This window comes from Falco biarmicus, chromosome 3 (assembly GCF_023638135.1).
Source record: "Falco biarmicus isolate bFalBia1 chromosome 3, bFalBia1.pri, whole genome shotgun sequence".
NCBI classification, from domain to species: Eukaryota; Metazoa; Chordata; class Aves; order Falconiformes; family Falconidae; genus Falco; species Falco biarmicus.
Genome location: NC_079290.1, coordinates 69,729,297 through 69,747,309, shown reverse-complemented (window position 1 = coordinate 69,747,309; position 18,013 = coordinate 69,729,297). Strand labels below are relative to the sequence as shown.

General features: G+C 37.7%; 2 protein-coding genes across 11 annotated transcripts in view; one reads left to right on the top strand and one right to left on the bottom strand.

Moving 5' to 3' along the window:
* Positions 1-11,992, top strand: part of MBP (myelin basic protein) — a 120,223-nt gene extending 108,231 nt beyond the window's left edge. For 3 of the 4 annotated variants that reach the window (XM_056331380.1, XM_056331381.1, XM_056331379.1), the window contains exons 5-9: positions 5,322-5,429; positions 5,925-5,960; positions 6,544-6,576; positions 7,538-7,663; positions 10,203-11,992. In XM_056331380.1, coding sequence (XP_056187355.1) covers positions 5,322-5,429; positions 5,925-5,960; positions 6,544-6,576; positions 7,538-7,663; positions 10,203-10,259 — 360 coding nt within the window. In that variant the 3' untranslated portion in view covers positions 10,260-11,992. The remainder of the gene's footprint in view (positions 1-5,321; positions 5,430-5,924; positions 5,961-6,543; positions 6,577-7,537; positions 7,664-10,202) is intronic. The other variant, XM_056331382.1, reaches the window with a different exon arrangement.
* A 1,907-nt stretch (positions 11,993-13,899) lies between these two features.
* ZNF236 (zinc finger protein 236) overlaps positions 13,900-18,013 on the bottom strand; it is a 93,071-nt gene continuing 88,957 nt past the window's right edge. For 6 of the 7 annotated variants that reach the window (XM_056331026.1, XM_056331029.1, XM_056331027.1 and 3 more), the window contains 2 exons: positions 16,082-16,258; positions 13,900-15,661 (listed from right to left, as the gene is read on the bottom strand). In XM_056331026.1, the coding sequence (XP_056187001.1) occupies positions 15,534-15,661; positions 16,082-16,258 (305 nt within the window). In that variant the 3' untranslated portion in view covers positions 13,900-15,533. Of the gene's footprint in view, positions 15,662-16,081; positions 16,259-18,013 lie in introns of those variants that run through there. The other variant, XR_008820668.1, reaches the window with a different exon arrangement.

Genomic DNA, 18,013 nt, shown 5'->3' with positions numbered 1-18,013 from the left:
CTCTCTTCCTGCCAATTCTCCTCTGCAACTCTGAGCAAGTATTTTCATTTCTGTTTTAATTTACACATTAGTAAAAATGAGCAGTACCGTTACAAGGATGTGTGGTTCATCCTTTTTGAAGTGATTAGAAAGGCCTGCTGAATTACCTAATGAATTATAATGTCACCATCAGCCCACCATAAGGGGAAGAGGTCAGCATTCCCATCGCTTTCCGAAACAGATCTGGAAGTTGTGAACAGCTTGGAACAAACACCATCGCGGAGAGCAAATCAGTGCTTGGGCTGTACATGAATGAAAATGGAAGCAGTGACACCAGTATAACACAGCTCTGGCCTAGCAGTGCGTGTTTACAGGAGGTATATTACTACTAGAACAAGCATGGAGAAACACATCCGCACATGACACGTGCTATATATATCCTGCCACTGCCTGGTGAGACAGACGTTGGGTAACAGCGCTGAAAGGCTCTGATGCAGCGGCAGCTACACCCAGGAGCACAAAGCCCCACGCACAAAGCATCTCCAAATCCCCAGATGAAGCAATTACTGTATCCAAACGCCCATCAGATTTCCCATAATCACTCCAGTCAAACTGTATATAAAGAATTTCCTCTTGTTTTAAAAAAAACCCAGTGTATATATTCACTGAAAGGATGCATCTCAATTTCTGTTTGGCATACTGCTCTGAAAACGAACTACAGAAAATTTCAACCCGCGTAGGAATTTCCATAAAGTTTGGATTCAGAGTCCATTTCAAGGACTAACACAAAATCAGCTGAGTGGCTTACAAACTGCCTGCTGCTCTTTCATCTTGCTCTTCCCACAAACAGTATGCATCGCTCAAAGGCTAATTTTAGCCTACCAGTACGGCTGCAAATTTCTCAGTGGGGGTTAAGCGTAACATCCTGTAGGGTGGGGAACAGTTTGGTTTTCTAAGGCAATCTGAATGTACTTCTCATATCAATATGAATTTCAAATTTGTAGTTTTTGTGTAATTTGTTTTGAATGCACGCACAGGGACTCACTAGGTACCTTGTGAAGACAACCCACTGGAAACCACGAAACCCACTGAACCCATGAAAAAGTCCACTGTTTTTCATTCTTGCTAAGGTAAACATACTTACTTAGTTCAACTGCATTTTAAATCAGCTGCTTCCATATTTCATATCAATTTGCATTTTGCCATTACAGACATGACACTTTTCAGATTTTCATTTCACATCCTAAAGTAGACAACAAAACTACATATTACTGATACTGAAAGGAATTGGCAAAAGCCATAAATTCAGTACTCCAAACCAAAAATAAGTTATTACTATTATTGTCACTAATGCATAGCACCTACTAATTGGTGATTAGAGCTTTGAGTTTATATTTGTGTGCATATGTGATCAGTTGTAAGCAATCCTCTTGTGGAAGATGACAGCTCTCAGCGAGAGCTTATAATAAGGCATTTTAAAGTCCCTTTAACCCAGCGCAGCCGGTGACTGCCCTCAACGCTTACGAAGCGCCGCAGAAAACACCAGGAGACGGGGTTCTGCCTGCTGTCACAGAACACCGAAAAGCAAATGCTCAGGTATCTCCACCTCAAATGGAAATGTAATTATCGTGCACAAAACCCCAAACGGAGCACATACTGAATTACATATGGATTCTTCTTCCTGCGTTAAGAGAAGCGGCAATTTCCTGCCCCCCCTCCCCAAACAGCTCTTTCACAACATTAAATTTACTGACACAACCTGTATTAATTAGTTTGTTGTGGAAGTACACGGCTAACACAGAAAGCAATGCCAGTGCATAGCTACTGTTAAGACAAAATACCTGTATGTTGTCTTCGCACTATATTAAACGTTAGTCTCTTTTCTTTTGCCATAGTGGCCAACAGATGTAAGGTAGGTGGCACAGTAAAACAATGCAACTGTCCTGTGTGCGTCACCAGAAAGAGCTGCAAAGCATTCCAATACTGAACCACTCCCCACTACAGGATAACTGTGGGTATTTTGAATACATTTTTAAGTGTTCTTATTTACATTATTGATCCTTAGAACTATTCATTTCACAGTGAAGCTGAAAATTGCATCTGTGTCATCAGATCTCCCAGGCACTGCTTAGATTTCCAGTACTGGCAAACATTTTCTAATAATTAAGATTATTCAGCTTAAGGGATCTTTCCTTTTTGGCTTTTTTGAATGTAGAGCAGGGCTGACTTGGTAGGGATCCTTAATTAAGGTCAAACGTAAACTTAACCAGGAACGGAAAAAGCGGAGTGTCCTCTGCCCTTTCTGGTTTGGTGGTTTTGGTTGGTTGGTTTTGGTTGGTTGTTTTTTGTTTGTTTGTTTGTTTTGTTTTTTTTAAAGAAAGACTGTGTATGACTACAAACTACTCAGTTACTCTAGAACTATTTTTTAAAATCTGTTTTTAAGGGCACAAACAGAGGCACCTCTGTTTTAAATGACACACTACCCAAGGGCTCTGAATTCAGGATTATACTTTGCAAGTACATTTCCTAATATACATATGGAAGACGAGGTTGCCTTTTGCTGGCAATGGTCTTAAGACAGAAATTTATGACAATGTTGCAAGAGGTGTGGGAGAGCTCACCGCAGCTGATGGGCAGTAGAAACAAGTAAATTCCCCCCTTCCTAAAACATGGTTGCTCTACTTTATTCCTATCAGGTTTTAATAAGAATATTATTTAAGGCCAAGTGCTTAAAGCGTATTTAAAGATAAACAGTGGTCTTCTGAATGTATTGGTGAAACATGCAATGACTACTAGACGAGCTCATTCAAAAAAATCCAATTATAAAACACCACCTCAGCAGCCCATCCTAGCAGGATAAACCAGATTTGTTTTTCATTCAGCAAAGAATTGTCTGAATCCATTCAAATTTAACTTTTAACACCTAACCATATCAGTTATTACTCTTTGGGAAATGATTTTCAGAAATCACGAAGGTGAGCAATCTCGGGGGGGAGGGGGGGAAGAAAAAAAAAAAAAAAAAGTGGATTTTGTTCCCTGCCCCTAGGAGTCCAAAAATGGAAAGAACAAACTACAAGACTACGCTGACATGCGGCACCACAGACAGAATAAACTTTGTATTTACTACATGATAACCTTTTCAATAAGCCTAATTATTTGCACCTAATGATTTTTTAGAATGCTAAAATTCAGGAAACTCAACCTCATCTACATTGTAAAAACCTATTACCCCAGCTTTTCCCTGTGCCTGGTGGCAATCCATACCCCACTGCAGAGTTGCAGGCTACATGCAATCAAATCTGATTTAAGTTTTCTGCTTCACGTACTGTAACGGTTTTCAGTTAGATGATGACCAGTTTACGCTGCTAATGATGGACATTTAGATCTACAATGCCCTGATATTTATTATGTTATTTATCCTAAAGACAAGGCAGACAGCTGGTTCAGATGCAACGCAAGGCTTCATTTGATCCAACATAGATTAAAAAGACAAACACATGGCTGAAGCAACTTGTTCTAAACGCACGTTGATACCTTACTGGCTCCCTCTTCCTAATCATGGCAACAGAGGATATTTTGGTGAGATATTTGGGACTAGTAATAAAGTAGGAACTGCTGCTGAAGCATAAACAGGACTGACTGCTTGACACTGCCAATTTCACAGACCCACTAAAATTCAAAAATTCCTGCTTTTTAAAAAGTTCATCTCTATATATCACCAGCATGCAAAGAAATTATGCTGATAAATACCAGCTGAACTTCTCTGTATTGGCTTATTTTTTTCCTAAGGAAATTTGTCTCATAAACAATGTATCTGAATTTCATTTCTCCTCAGAATTATGTAACTTAAAAGGCCAGTCATGAAGATGGATACTTTTACTTTCATTTTGAATGATCCAACACAATATAAATCCATTTCGTTCATGTAAGATCACAAGATCTGACTCCACTCAAAAATAAAACTTCCACGTAGCAGCTTTGAGCAGTAACACGAGATGGTTTCATGGGAAAGTCTTAGAACTTCAAAAGTCTTGGAAGATGTAAATCTCTGCGCAGCCATGTTCAGCAGTATCAGCTGGAGGCAGTCGGGGTCATTCTGAAGGCTATTGGTGGCATGAGATTTCAGTTGAAGTGCAAAGAGACTCTTCAAATCTTTGAAAGCCTATAGATATTAGCTTACTTGAAGTCAGGAGTCCCGCTCCAACAGTGACACTAAGCTTTTCCCCAGGCAAGCTGACCAACGATTTTCTGTATGTGATGAAAACAAAGTCTGTTTATTTTAAATAACTGTTCATACTGTTTTACAGTCAAATGTTCACTCAGTTTGTACTGCTAAGGAACTCCTTATGTGATTTACTGTCTTGCTAGGGATTTCCATTTCATCTTTAGAGGCCAATGAAATTTTTAGTATCTGCATGGTATTGATATCACCATTGTAATCTCAGGGAATTCATTACATTAAGAGAGTCACTGTGGCACTGTTGTTACTACTTTCGTTCTCTCCTACCTTCTGTGTTCCCCACTGAACATACGTCAGATCTGTTGCACTGCACATAAAGCCTTGTGCCTCTACATTTGCAACAATGTGCAGATGCCTGTGATTGGGTCAGTCATTGGGCAACAGTTCTTTAAACGCTGTCATACTGCATCCAGACAGCGGGAAGTACACTGAATTTTTGACACTAATTTTCACTGCAACAGATGCATCACGCTCTGAGTACCGGTCAAGGTATTCACTATTCAAAATGTGTTATTTTTATTACTTATTTTACCTTTGCTTGCTGGACTTTTGTGTTGCTCAGGAAGCCCTACTGGAAATAGGAAGTATCCCCAGTCTCATTTGGTTTCCTCATTTTAGAAAAAAACATAACACTGGCGAACTGCCGAAGCAATGTAGTCTCTGGGAACTAAGAAGTGATACACGATCCATTATGGCTCTTGCATGGAGAATGACCCAACATAATTATAAGTTTTTCTCCATTTCAGGTTTCATTTCCAAAATTACATTCCATGATCTTACTTACGAAAGGAGGAAAGTTACAAAGTTTCTGTTATCAGAACCTTCAAGTAACAGATTTAATTCCACACTGGGCCACGATGTTAAAAACACACACACACACACACATATATATGCACAACATATGTCCATATACATACTCTGTGTTTGCCATCGCATGAAAAAAATGTTCCTTCACAGCACTTACGTTTTTAGGTTGCAGTCTCTGTAGGTTTCCAAGGCATTTTTCTCCTCACTCCTGGTGAAAATGACTCTTCTCTTTGTACAGTCATCGATTATTTTTCCTTCCTAGCTGACCTGGCAATATGCCTATTCTGCTTTTCAGGATATACATGCAGCCAGGGCCAGCCACCACGTAGGGTCCATCCCCCCGAGATCTCAGCATGGCCGGCCTGGTGATGACAACCCTGTAGTCCACTTCTTCAAGAACATTGTAAGTCTCCTCGCTTCTTGTTATGCACTAAAATGAAATATTTTCTTTAGGACCCACCAGTAACCAAACACTCCCCAAGCATTAGCCATTATTTTAAGCCTTGTGAATTGTACCGTGCCTTTGAGCTCGTTCAAATACAGAAATGATTTTTACCTGGAAACATGAGCAATGCTGAAATGCTACACAAAAAGTGGGCGAGCCCTCCGTCACCGTAGTCAAATTTCAACAACCATTATTACAATTATACAGCTTCAGCATTTACAGGTTTTGTCCTTGCACCTTCACCATTGCCTGTATGAAGGAATATTTTCTGTCTAAAAACGGGCAAAAATCCTGTGTGTTCTAGGCAAAGCCTGAGATGGAAGAGTAGCTTCTCAGTGCAATGGCTCAGATAGCACTTAATCCTACAAACTCACAGATAGTATGAAAAAGGCTTGATAACTCCCTACATTTATTTCTGCCTTGGTTTTACAACTTTCTTGTGTTGCTTTTTAGGTCTCACCCCGTACACCTCCCCCAATGCAAGCAAAGGTAAGCATTTTCAGAGGCTGCAACACTGTCCAAGATCTTTTGTGGGCTAATTTTATAGCAATTCAACCGCTAGCCTGATTCATTTTCTTCAATGGCACCAAGTAAAAATCTGGAGCTATCACTGGGAAAATTTGAAGTAAGGGACTAAGACAGAAAAGCCGTGGTTCTCTTCCTCAAATACTTCCTGACTTGCTGCATGACAAATTAAAGCCACTCACAGGGATTTTTAGATCCAATTTATATTGTGATTGCTTTATGTAATAAACTAATAATAGGTAATGCTTTCAATCGAGCCTCACCCACCAGGAACTGTCCTTACATTAACCAGGCTCAGCTGGCTTCTGAAGTACATTACACTGACAAGCCATGGCTAGTGAAGTCAGTTCTTGTTATTGTAATGAAGAATTTTTCCTTTTTTGTTTCATGGAATGACTGAACATTGTTGGTTTCCATTCCTGCCTCATTATCCGGCCAGTATTTAATTGGTTTTACTGCATTTTCATCTTCTTCTGTATATGGTACACCCCAATGCTATCTTCTATAGTGATCATCATGTCATTATTTCTATTTCTTACATGTACAGGGAAGAGGATTATCCCTCACCAGATTTAGCTGGGTAGGTGATGAATGCGCTTTCAGTAACAGCCATTTTATTTACCAGGCCAAAGTGTATCTTGCTCCATTGCCTCAAGCTGCTGCAGCAACATGATAATTTTGTTTTGTCTCAGTTTTGCTATTTTGCTTTTCCTGTTGACTTTCCTCCCTCCTCCCACAGCACTTTAAGATGGTAATTTTGTTGCTTGCTCTCATCCAGCAACTTGACAGCCTTGCAGTGGTAATTTCTTTTGCTTCAGCACAAAGAGAGCAAAATCCACTGCATGGCAAAGCTCTCTTGCCTTAAAGACTCCTGGAAGACTTACCTGCTGCATTTTTCTTTTCCTGGGAAGGTCAAAAATGGGAGGGAGGGCTGGGATGAGAGGGGCACTTATTCCACAGCTCTTAAACAGTAAAGTCTGCAAAACTAACGCTGTCACTAATTCAAGTATTTTGTCCCACCTTTCCTTGCAACCTCGTTCAGTAAGAAGCGATCTGCCTTAACGGTTATTAGACAAGTTCTTCCCACAGTTATTTCACAACTAATTAAATTCTACTTCTCTACCACAGGTTTGATTTTATATGAGATGGACATGTAAATTGCTTGCATTTTAAGGCAAAATATTAAAGCCCTGAAGCCATCAAGCATTTATTTCACGATCAGAACACAAATTAGCCAACATGTTTGACATCTTAGAACTCCTGAAATTGAAACACTTAAGTTTTGCCACACAGGTTAACCTTCTGAATATCCATTTTTGGATTATTAATTCGTCTTTTACAGACTGGTGCTTCCCTCAGATTTGAGTGTATTCAGACAATATCCTAGCATCTTCCTTCATCCTTGCTTGTTACATAAAAGATGATTTTACTCCAATACTGCATTTAAGTGTTACGTTTCAATAACAGCAAAGATTACAATGTGCATATGATAATTTGAATGTGGTAATTTGCAATATATAGCTGAAAATCTATCTTTGCAGGGTGGTGAAGGACACAAGCCAGGATATGGAGGAAGCGGAAAATTCTATGAGCATAAATCTGCTCACAAGGGACACAAGGGATCCTATCATGAGGGCCAGGGCACTCTTTCCAGAATCTTTAAACTGGTAAAGTACAATTCAACTTACCGTAAGTACAAAAATTGAGTCCCAGAAAAAGAATCCAAACCTCTCCAGAACCTGCCATGTTTGAAAGAACTGCATTTCCTTAAGGCTTCTGAAGGAACTAAATTTGCACAGATAAACCAGAAGGTTATCTCATGGCCTAGTAACTACTTACTTTGATAGGAGTCAAAGGTAAAAACCACACAGTAACTTACCATCAGGAGAGGAGGTAAGTCCACAAAGCCCCATAAAGACCTGCACCAGGATCTGCCTTGTTCCTAAATTCACAAATGACCCAGAACACAGAAGATGCGTGAGGTGACACTGCTGCTGCTGCCGCTAGATTATTTAGAACAGTGATAATGAAAGCCAACTGGTAAGCTGCAGAATGGTGCCACAGGGCAGGGCTGGACATGCATCTGGTTGAGACGCAGTAATAACTTCAACAGTCCCTGCTTGGTCCCACCCCAGTGGGAGAGCTGCTATCAAGTCAAGTGCAGTGAGCTGTGACAGCACATCATCACGCAAATTAGAAAACTGCATCGTATGAAAAAGAAACATTTGGTCAAATTATCATTACTCTGGTTCAGTCCACCATTTCGAGTCATGGCACTTCCAGCTCCCTGCCCCAGCTTACAAGTGAAAACAGAACAGGAAAAAAAGGTCAGTTGTGAGGGTTTTTCATCTATGTCAGGAAAAAGACAAATGGAAAGCACATCATATCCACTAGCAGTTACTTTAAATAAGACTGTATTTTGCTCAAAGGTAGCGAAGCACTCACTCGTAGCAGATCAGTTAGTATACCATTCGCACGTGAAGAACACAATCGGCAGTAATCTTAACCTTTGGGCAGAAGGTCTGAGGTCCCATTAGCAGAGCTGATCACCTCAGACACTTACTGCTCTTCTCTGTGACAGGAGACATAACAGCACCTTCACCTGTAGCAAAAATACATTTTTGTCTCATACATGCTTTAGGGTATCTGTCTCTCATTGTAGAGCTCTTTTTAAAACATATTGCAGCACCAAGTGACGGCTTGAAAACTTGAAGAAGGTAGTAAGAATTCTTATGTTGCAATTTAAGAAAAGGAATGAGCTCTTCAGAGGCCCAGGTGGAAATCACACATTTACCTTGTAAGTCTAGTTTTCACACTGCGCACTTGCAGCTTTTTAGTGGAGTTCAGATTCATCAACAATACCATGGCTATATACTGACAATATTGGTAAAATTTCTTTTAAACATCTCAAAATATCTGACAATAATCTCCCCAAAAATTTAACAGCGTCTTCTTAACATAAGCATCACAACTATTTTAGCTTGCATTTATATATATATCTGATGGTATACATACACCAGTTCTACTTTTGAGATAGCCTTTTCTGAGCCATTGTAACTTCTGGAACTCGTATCAGATTTATTCAGGCCCGTTTCATTTAGACTCATTGTTTATAGCAAGATACATTAGTAACTATTTCTTTATACCTTTTACAGTCTTTCACAATAAAAAAAGTTATCCATTCTTTAAGATAACTTTGAAAGAAAAAAAGCCAATGACCTCATGGATTACACTAAATCTTCCTTGAAACAGCTCACTAAAACCAAGGAGGGAGAAACATGACAAGAATATAAAGAAAACAAAATCCAAAAGTACACCCCCAAAGTACACCCATGCTTAATTTTTTTGAAGTGAACAGTTCAGTCATCAGCTGATTACAGTAACAATTAGCACACCATCTCACATTTGTAGTCATTAAACATGTCGTTCAAGTTCCTTAGAGAGTTGCTAAAGCTATGGGAAAAGATGCCCAGCGAGCCTCAGCTGAACTAAAAATGAAGCACCAGAATTTCAGTCTGGATCATCTTTGCTATAAAACTGCTGTAGGGCTTTCCTTAATTGCAGGTTTAGGAACAGTCACCAAGTGGGTTTTTTTCCTAGTTTGATGTTTTCTTATTATTTGTAAAAATAGGAGAGGTTTCAGCCCTTCATCTTAGGGTTTGTTTGTATTTGCGCCTGAGCTTTCCATACAAGACTCATGTTGATATAACACATTAACAATTTACCCTAATAAATATTACAGAATACAATTACTGTATTTCAGTTCTTTCAGATGTGAGGCTATTGCAACTTGTGTGCAAGGTCTGGAGGTTTTGGTTTTGGTGTTCATTTGGTTTATTTGAAGCATACACAGTTTTCAGGGGTAGCCATAAAAATGAAAATTTCCAAGCTGTCCAAGCAAATAAATTGCTTTCATTAGGAAGGCCTGAATTAGAACATGTACCTTCAAATAATTCATGACACTCTAGCCCAGTATGAGAGATTTAACGAGGGTAAATTAATCCCGTATGAAAATACATGAAAAGCGATCATCTCCTTGAAGTGAAAATTCCAGTAATATTTAGCAATACACTAGAGGCCACTGCAAGCCATCCTCACTAGGTAACGTTTACAATTTTTTCATACTACAGATTGATGTTTTTTGATTTATAGCCCCAAATTATACAGTACCTTTTCATTAACTTAACTCTCTTTTTCCCTCCACAGGGAGGCTCTGGGTCCCGACCTGGATCGCGGTCTGGTTCACCAGTCGCTAGGCGCTGAAGCTCTAAGACGTCATCGAGGATCATGTACTCTGCTTCATAATGTAACTGCCTTAAAATTAATAACAGCTGCAACAATTATCTAGATAGATGCAATCCATTACTTAATGCCAATTAGGTTCTGCATGCAGTAGATTATACAAACTTCTATTGGCAATCCCTGACCAACAGTTGAATGAAAGGAACACAAAAAGTAGCTTTACTAGATGTTTTCCTTATTTTATGTGAAGTAACAAGATCTCTGACTTAACTCATTCCTCTTCAGGATACCCTAACTTGTATGCTGGACTTCGTTATCTCTCCCAAGCACCTAATCTGAGCTCAAGTCTTCTGGTTTCGTTTTAGTGAATATCAGAACTACAAATAAAGAGCTAATGTCTTGGATACTGAGCACTGCTGTTAATGGATTTCTGAGACACTGCTGCTAAAAAAAATAATCTACCATGTGCAGAAGTTGTAAGGACTGTTTATCCAAATACTTTTTTTTTGTTTGTTTGTTTTGTTTTAATCTTCCTTCTCTCACTCACAGAATAATTTATTTTCATAACAGGATTAGGCAGTCATGGAAAGGTTTACCAAACATTGGGAGTTCAAGGTACGTGAAGTGTGGGAGGGGGCAGATGTTGTAGAATCAATACGGAGCGGAGCGATAGTAATAAGGAAATTCTTTCCATACCATGAATTGCTCATCGCATCCAAACCATTAGAATTATGAGCAGATGAGGGAGAGAAAGAGGATTTCAAATTTGATTAGACTAATGTTAAGAAACAAGGGATATTCCCAGAGAAGAAACATCTAAGATTGCACAAGTGACCACTGGACGTCACTGGTGCTTCACACAAACTCTGCTGCAACAGCATTAACTTTGCAGTACAATAAGCAAGTAAATAAATATATAAACAAGTAAGTCTAATTTCTGAAAGAGAGCCCTTCAGTATTGATATCTCAGATAGTCCTGCACATCTCAGGTTAGCATTTCAGATCTTTCTCTTGGTATTGCAGCAGCGTTATTTTTGATCAGCTCATCTTTTGCCCAAGTAGCATCTGGATACCTATTAAGGGCAGTGCACCAAACTCATAGTAAACTACTGTGAACATTTAACTGTTGTACTGTAGTTGCCTTATAGAAATAAATTAGAGCTGAGTTAGACTTAGATATTAATTGTTCACAAATTACTAAAATGAATGTGTGGCAATGGTATTTTCAACCACACTTAGGGAAATAAAATGCTCTTCTGAATTGCACTGTTTTGTTACTTAAACTTACTGTTTCTTCAAGCTGTCATCTAAGTGTCTGATTAATTATTTTATTTTTTTTTTAGTTTTAGCCCATGCATTGTAGACTACAGTTAATGCTTCCCAGGTTGAAACTGCATTCCTAATAAGTACCCAGTAAAAGTTACCTATAAATATGTATGTTAATTGCATTTCACATCTAAATCTATTGTAGGTTTAAATCAGTGTCCATTAATATGAAGCAATGGAAGATGAGAGGATAGAAACTACATAGAAACTAAAGAAAACAAAACCACCAAAATTATTAGGCATACACACGTGTATTACATCTTCTATTACCTATATTGGTTGCTATGTTTATTTTTCTATTGTAGCTTCATTCAGATGTATACTCTGCAACGTAATAGTTGATTTAATTTGAATACATATTGTTCTTATAGGAACACAGCTCTTAAAAATATTCATTATTGAAATAAAGTAATCAACTTGAAATGAAACTTGGACCAGTTTTGTCTTTTACAGCAGAGATCATATTGATGAGGTTCTGTGGTGGTGGGTGCTTTCCCCCCACGATTTAAGAACTATGTTGTGATACTAGAAAATGACACTGTAGGACCCAGTTGCCTGCACACAGGCTTCTAGTGACATTGCTGGTGACTTAGTATGGCCCCCAAGGCTGAAAATATGATGCAAGATTTATGGGAAGCCAGTGTCTTTGTGGAGTGGCAGCTAAAAGCCAGGGGGATATTGAAAGGCATATGTACAGACAACAAAATCCTGCACTTCATAAACAAGTATAGCACAAAGTATCTTCTTTGAACAGATTATGTAAAAATCAAGTTTTTTAAAGCAGCCTTCAAAAATAGAAAGAATATTTAATATTAAAAAAAAATATCGAGAAATACATTTTTCAAACTACCGCACTGCAGAACTACAGAACTTATTCAAAGCTTCTTCCTCTCCTTCATCACTCAGCTTTCCCCCCAGTCATCTTTTCCACAGGCTGGAAGTGGCTTTTTTGGATTTACTTCCTATAGAAGAAAATGTATGGTACTTTAAAGCATTATTTTACCAACACAGTTCTCTCAAAAGAGATTAAAACTTAAGATTGAAATTTATTCTTTTAATTAGTTACTAGTAGCTTTGCTGGAAAACAGCAGCTTAAATGGGTATTTAATTCGTAAGCACAGGAATTTTCCTGAAACAAGAATGCATGAGTACTAGGAGCACAACCAGTACTAGGAGTGCTATTTCTTGTACTGAAGGAATGGACATAAACCGAAAGAAATACTTGAGTCCACACAAGTCAAAAAGCCCGAAGCCAGCATAAGCCTACTAGTGCATCAAACCAGAAAGAACAGAGGCGTTCCTAAGCACCATTCACTTACCCACTGTACAGTGTGATTCTTCAAACAGGCCTTAGAACAAAAGTTCTTTCTGCTTCCTAAAAAAATGCATCTAGTGGTATTTTGGGAATATCAACCCATCGGACACAGTTTCTGTATTTGTACCGAACATCAACAGATACACTGCTTTGAAAACCCCCAACTCAATCTTACCAAGGAACATAAGCTATGAAAACTTCTATGTCAGTATACTCCAGAATGAATTCTTGAAGTTTGTGGTGGAGGAGGATGCAGGGAAGCAAATCCAATACTGTGTTACAAAAGAGTTTTTTAAAAGTCTACTTACTGTAACTGACAGGACTCCAAGTGCTGGAGGAGTAGCAAACTGAATTCAGGGAAAACGGCCGTTGGCTCTGTAACTCGTACCGCTTATTTAACACTTCCAAGACTTACAACACACACTCATTGCCTCTAATCAAGACATAACACTTTGAGAAGTGACCATCTCAAAACAGCATCGTTTTACTCATGAGATCTGCTTTTAGCACGTGCTCATTAAGTTATCAACCACCAGTTTTTATTTGCTGGTAAAGCAATCACAGCTAGAGCAGACTGAACGCTTTAAAACATTCAGGAATCATGTTCCCGTCACGAAGGATGGATTTGCAACTGGATCTGACCAGCTGTAAATCATCTTCGGTCACACTTGATTTGGCAACCTCTGCGAAGTGTCATCCCCTATACAGCAAATAATTTTGCTGTGCATTTATAGGTATTCTCCTAAAGAACAGGGAAAAGGTTTCATACATGGTACATGCAACGCAGCACATTTTACTATGGACTTATGCCACGGGGCCAGTATGCCTTCAGACAATTGTAAAATGTAATGACTTTCTTAAAGAGCTGAAACACTAATAGCCTGTCTGGAAGGAAAGGCACTGCTTGAAGGACTTCATATACATTCTTTAGATATAATATTGAGTCACGCACTTCTGGCAAAGTTTTTAGAATTTCCTAGAATCCACGATCAAATGCTTAAAAAATACACGAAACAGAACTTGGAAAAAAGTAATATTATTTAACATGTTTTTGAATTAAATATTCCACATAACAAAAGTGTTATTTTCATGTCACCAACTCTTTTACTTATATACATATGCCAAAGAGTTAACAAAAGAATTAAGAGATGCCCTATCAAAACCAACAGTGATTTCTTGCTTCAGCAACCTGAAAGAACTAGTTTGTATCATAGACAAAGTATAGACAAAATTTACAGAAAAGGGCTTTTTGGATCTGAGAGCAATTATCTTTCAGAAGGTAAATTAAAATCCAGCTCTGTATTATAGTAAACAAATCCACCACTGACCTAGAAGTACTTGCGGCAAACTGAAAAGATGAACTTCCTGCAACTGGGATTAGTATTTACAAAATATACTGATCAGCCACACAGAGGCTCATATAACTTTAAATATATATATACATATACAAGCACACATATATATATCTATATATATGTAACATATAAATAAAATTCAAAAGAACAAGGTAAAAATAAGAAAAAAGCTTCTGTCTTTGGAATGTCTAAAAGATGACTATGTTTTTACTCCAGTGTTTCTTTGTTATGAATAAACAAGTGGCACCTTTCAAAGCATTACTTGGTCAACTAGGTAGTTTTGCTGAAACAATGATTTATACAACAACAAATAAAAGTAACATATATCCAAAATTCACAAAGAAAATATTGAGGAATTTACTCATTTGAAATAACTGCTTACAGCACTGGGGAATATTGTATAATATAGGTGACCTAGTGTGCATCTAACTTTCTCATCGCTAACACAAAATTGTATGTTTACTTCCCAGATTTAGTATATGGCTGCGTTTTCCACAGATACCGAGATATGTACCTGCTGACCCAATACAGCAAACAAGAGGCTTTCACTGGAACCTCTTGTAGTTTGGATTCTCTTTAAATAATTCATTGCTGAGTTTAAAACTCCAGACTTTTAATGTAAAAACTAGCAAATACTAGCCTCTGTGGCTGGAATGGAAATGAACATGCTCCCTCTCTCAAGAGTTTAACTCAAGAAAAGCCGTAAGCTCATGGCATTTTATTTTTTTCAACAAATTCTCAAGTGTACTAAAAAAAAGCTTACAACAGAAATACAACATTTTCCTGTGCCTTGTAAAAAAAAACCCCAAACCCCAAACTATTTCATACTGCATGCATCTGCTCTGTAACAATTTGTTGCCAACCTCAATTATTTTTTTAAACACATAAAAAAAAAGCTGACCAACAGTTTCATGGTTTTCCCATGAAGTTATTCCTCACCTCCTTTAAAAATGGGAATCATTGTATTCTGATATAAAGTTCCAGTTTATTTTTCAAATAGATATACTGGCTGTGAATTAGAAGATGAAACTGTACACAGTATTACCTGAGTTCACTGATTCACAGACAACTTAGCACAGATTAAATGATGTTTTCCCAATATTCTACAAGCTTAAAAAAAAGAACGATTGTTTTAGGTATTTTTCTGTAAATAATTAAAAACCCTATAATATATTATTCTATTGTTAATATTTTCAATGCTTCAAGCTTTAACTGTAAGATCCATCTTTTACTTTTCTGAAAACTTGTTTTGAGAAATTTGAGTCCCAGAAACATTTTTATCTTTCAAATTTTAAGGTGTCATCGAAAAACATTGCCTATACTTTGCCATTCATTTGAAGATTCTTGTACCACTTCTTCTAAATTCAGAGCACGACTAATATCTTCCCCTTCTTGTTCTTGATGACTAGTAGGCTCTTGTACAGGACCTATCAAAGTACAAGACAAAAAGATGAGTGAGAATGACTTGACGTATAGTGTAAGAAAAATGCAAATATAGCACTTGGGAATAAAGGAAGCATACTGAGAAAGGTATTACACAGCTACTTCAGATTCTGCAAATTCATTAGACGCTCTTTGAAAAGTTAACCCCCCCCCAACGTAATTGTTTGCCTGTAATAGGTTTTGAACTTTGTATTTCTATACTACAGAGCTCCACGTAAAAAACAAGGAACCATAAACAATAACCAAGCTCTGTCTCAACCTGCTTTTTGGGTTGCATGTGCTCATCGACTCTGGTCTTTGGCTATTAGTCCCTAATTGCTCAATAACTTAAAGGAGGTGTTTTGTGCTTTCTAGTAAAGCATATGGCTTCCTGCACTCACCATTACTATCATTATGCTACATACCAGTGAAACCATGAGCCCGTTTCATATGCAGCTTCATATTGCTTTTCTGTGTAAATCCCATTGCACAGTAATCACATTTATAAGGCCTCTCTCCTGTGTGCTTTTTCATGTGGACTTGAAGAGCACTCTTCTGGTTAAAAGCCTTTTCGCATAGTGTACACTGAAATGGCCGCTCCCCTTATGGAAGAGAAGAATGTATTTAATTATTTGTCACTTCAATGTGAAAACATAGTTCATAATTCAGTAAAAATCATCAAGATTACCTAGAAATTAAGTAGACATGAACTTTTTCTTTGAGACCTTCTCAAAACAGTGCTATGGCTCATCATCATCATCAGAACCTCCCAAATTAAATTTCAGAATACTTATGTAAGTCCTAAACCTCTGATATTGCCATCTTTCCTACCCAATTTATTACCTAAGTAAAATATATGAGGTGCAGAAAATTAGTTTACCAGTTTGACTTTTCTGCTCAAGGGAACCATGACCTTTTTACACCTTTGAGACTAATTCAGACAGGGAATGTTCTAGAATTAACAAAGCTAATGTCTGTGAGAAACTAGGAATTCAAATGTGTTAAGAGTAAAAGTTCTGGTAATTCTATATGGGACTTGTGGCCTCCTATGCCAATAGCTACTAGTGATTCCCATATCTTACCAAAGCAGGCATATCCTTCCAAATCTGCCAGAAAATTACTGATTTCTAAATATAAACTCAAAAACATATTCATTATAAAAATACTTCACAATTTTAAAATACATACTTTGCAAAACCAGACCTTTACTTCAACACTCTACACCACAACCTCGAACATAACACAAGACACCTTGCTGTATGTCATTAAGGACTTCTAAAAGCACCTTCTGCACTTAAAAATACACTTTGCTATTTAGTTAGCACAGTAACACACAAGCAGCAGTACAAATACTTTTCCACTGTTTTCCTTAAAGGACCAATTTCTCTCTTCCTTCATTACGTATATATTAGTGTCCCCATATGCACCATAGCTTCCATGCTAAGTGCAACTTCTCAGGCAATTAATAAAAGGTCCTTTAAACCACAGAAGTGTTCTACTTTTGTTAACAATGAACTAGTTTAAAGTAAATTCTACATTTCCTCAGATACTTTTGACTCCAGGTTTCTATTCTGTTAAGATGAACACTTTTTTGGTGGTGTGTAATGCATTACCACATGGCGCTTTGTTAGGACTAGAAGCACTTTCTACCCTCTAATTTCGGCAACATTTCTTCAAACTACTTTTCACTAATAAATCTGAATTTACTAGGTATTTAGAGCTATTCAGAGGTTTATTCAGTGTGTTTACCTTCTGGCCACTGATTCAGTAGTTATTGCCCATTAGAAATCGTCAAAAATGTTTAATCAACATAGAAATCACACTTTCTCACAATGATCATACCATTAAGAAAGCAAATCAGTTTAGATTTCTTATTTTATGTAAGCCTTTCTTATCATATTTTATGTAACAGCACCCATCTAAAAACTTCTATGCAGCACATTTTCACTCCTTTGACCTTAAGGGACTTCTTTTAAAAGAATATTATCTTCTGAAAGAACGGCTATCATACAGATTGACTTGCTGTTTCAACATCAGACAACGGTAATATAAAATTAATTTAGCAAGGACTGTTACAGTTTGTGGGCATTCCTAGCACATGAGCACCCAAGTACAAGACACCCAAAAATATCTGAGGATTTACTGAGTAAATTACAAGTCATTCCAAAACAGAAAGAATTTTTCCTACGATGGTGCGGATTCATGAGAAACTTACACATAAAGGGACTCTGCTCCGTTCCCAGCCTTCCTGAAGTGCTCTGCGCCTATTATAATGGGCAGCATGAATCAAAGCAGGAAAAAGGAAAACTGCCCTTCTTTCCTGCTTTTGGATTATTTTGTGACACTCTTAACTAGAA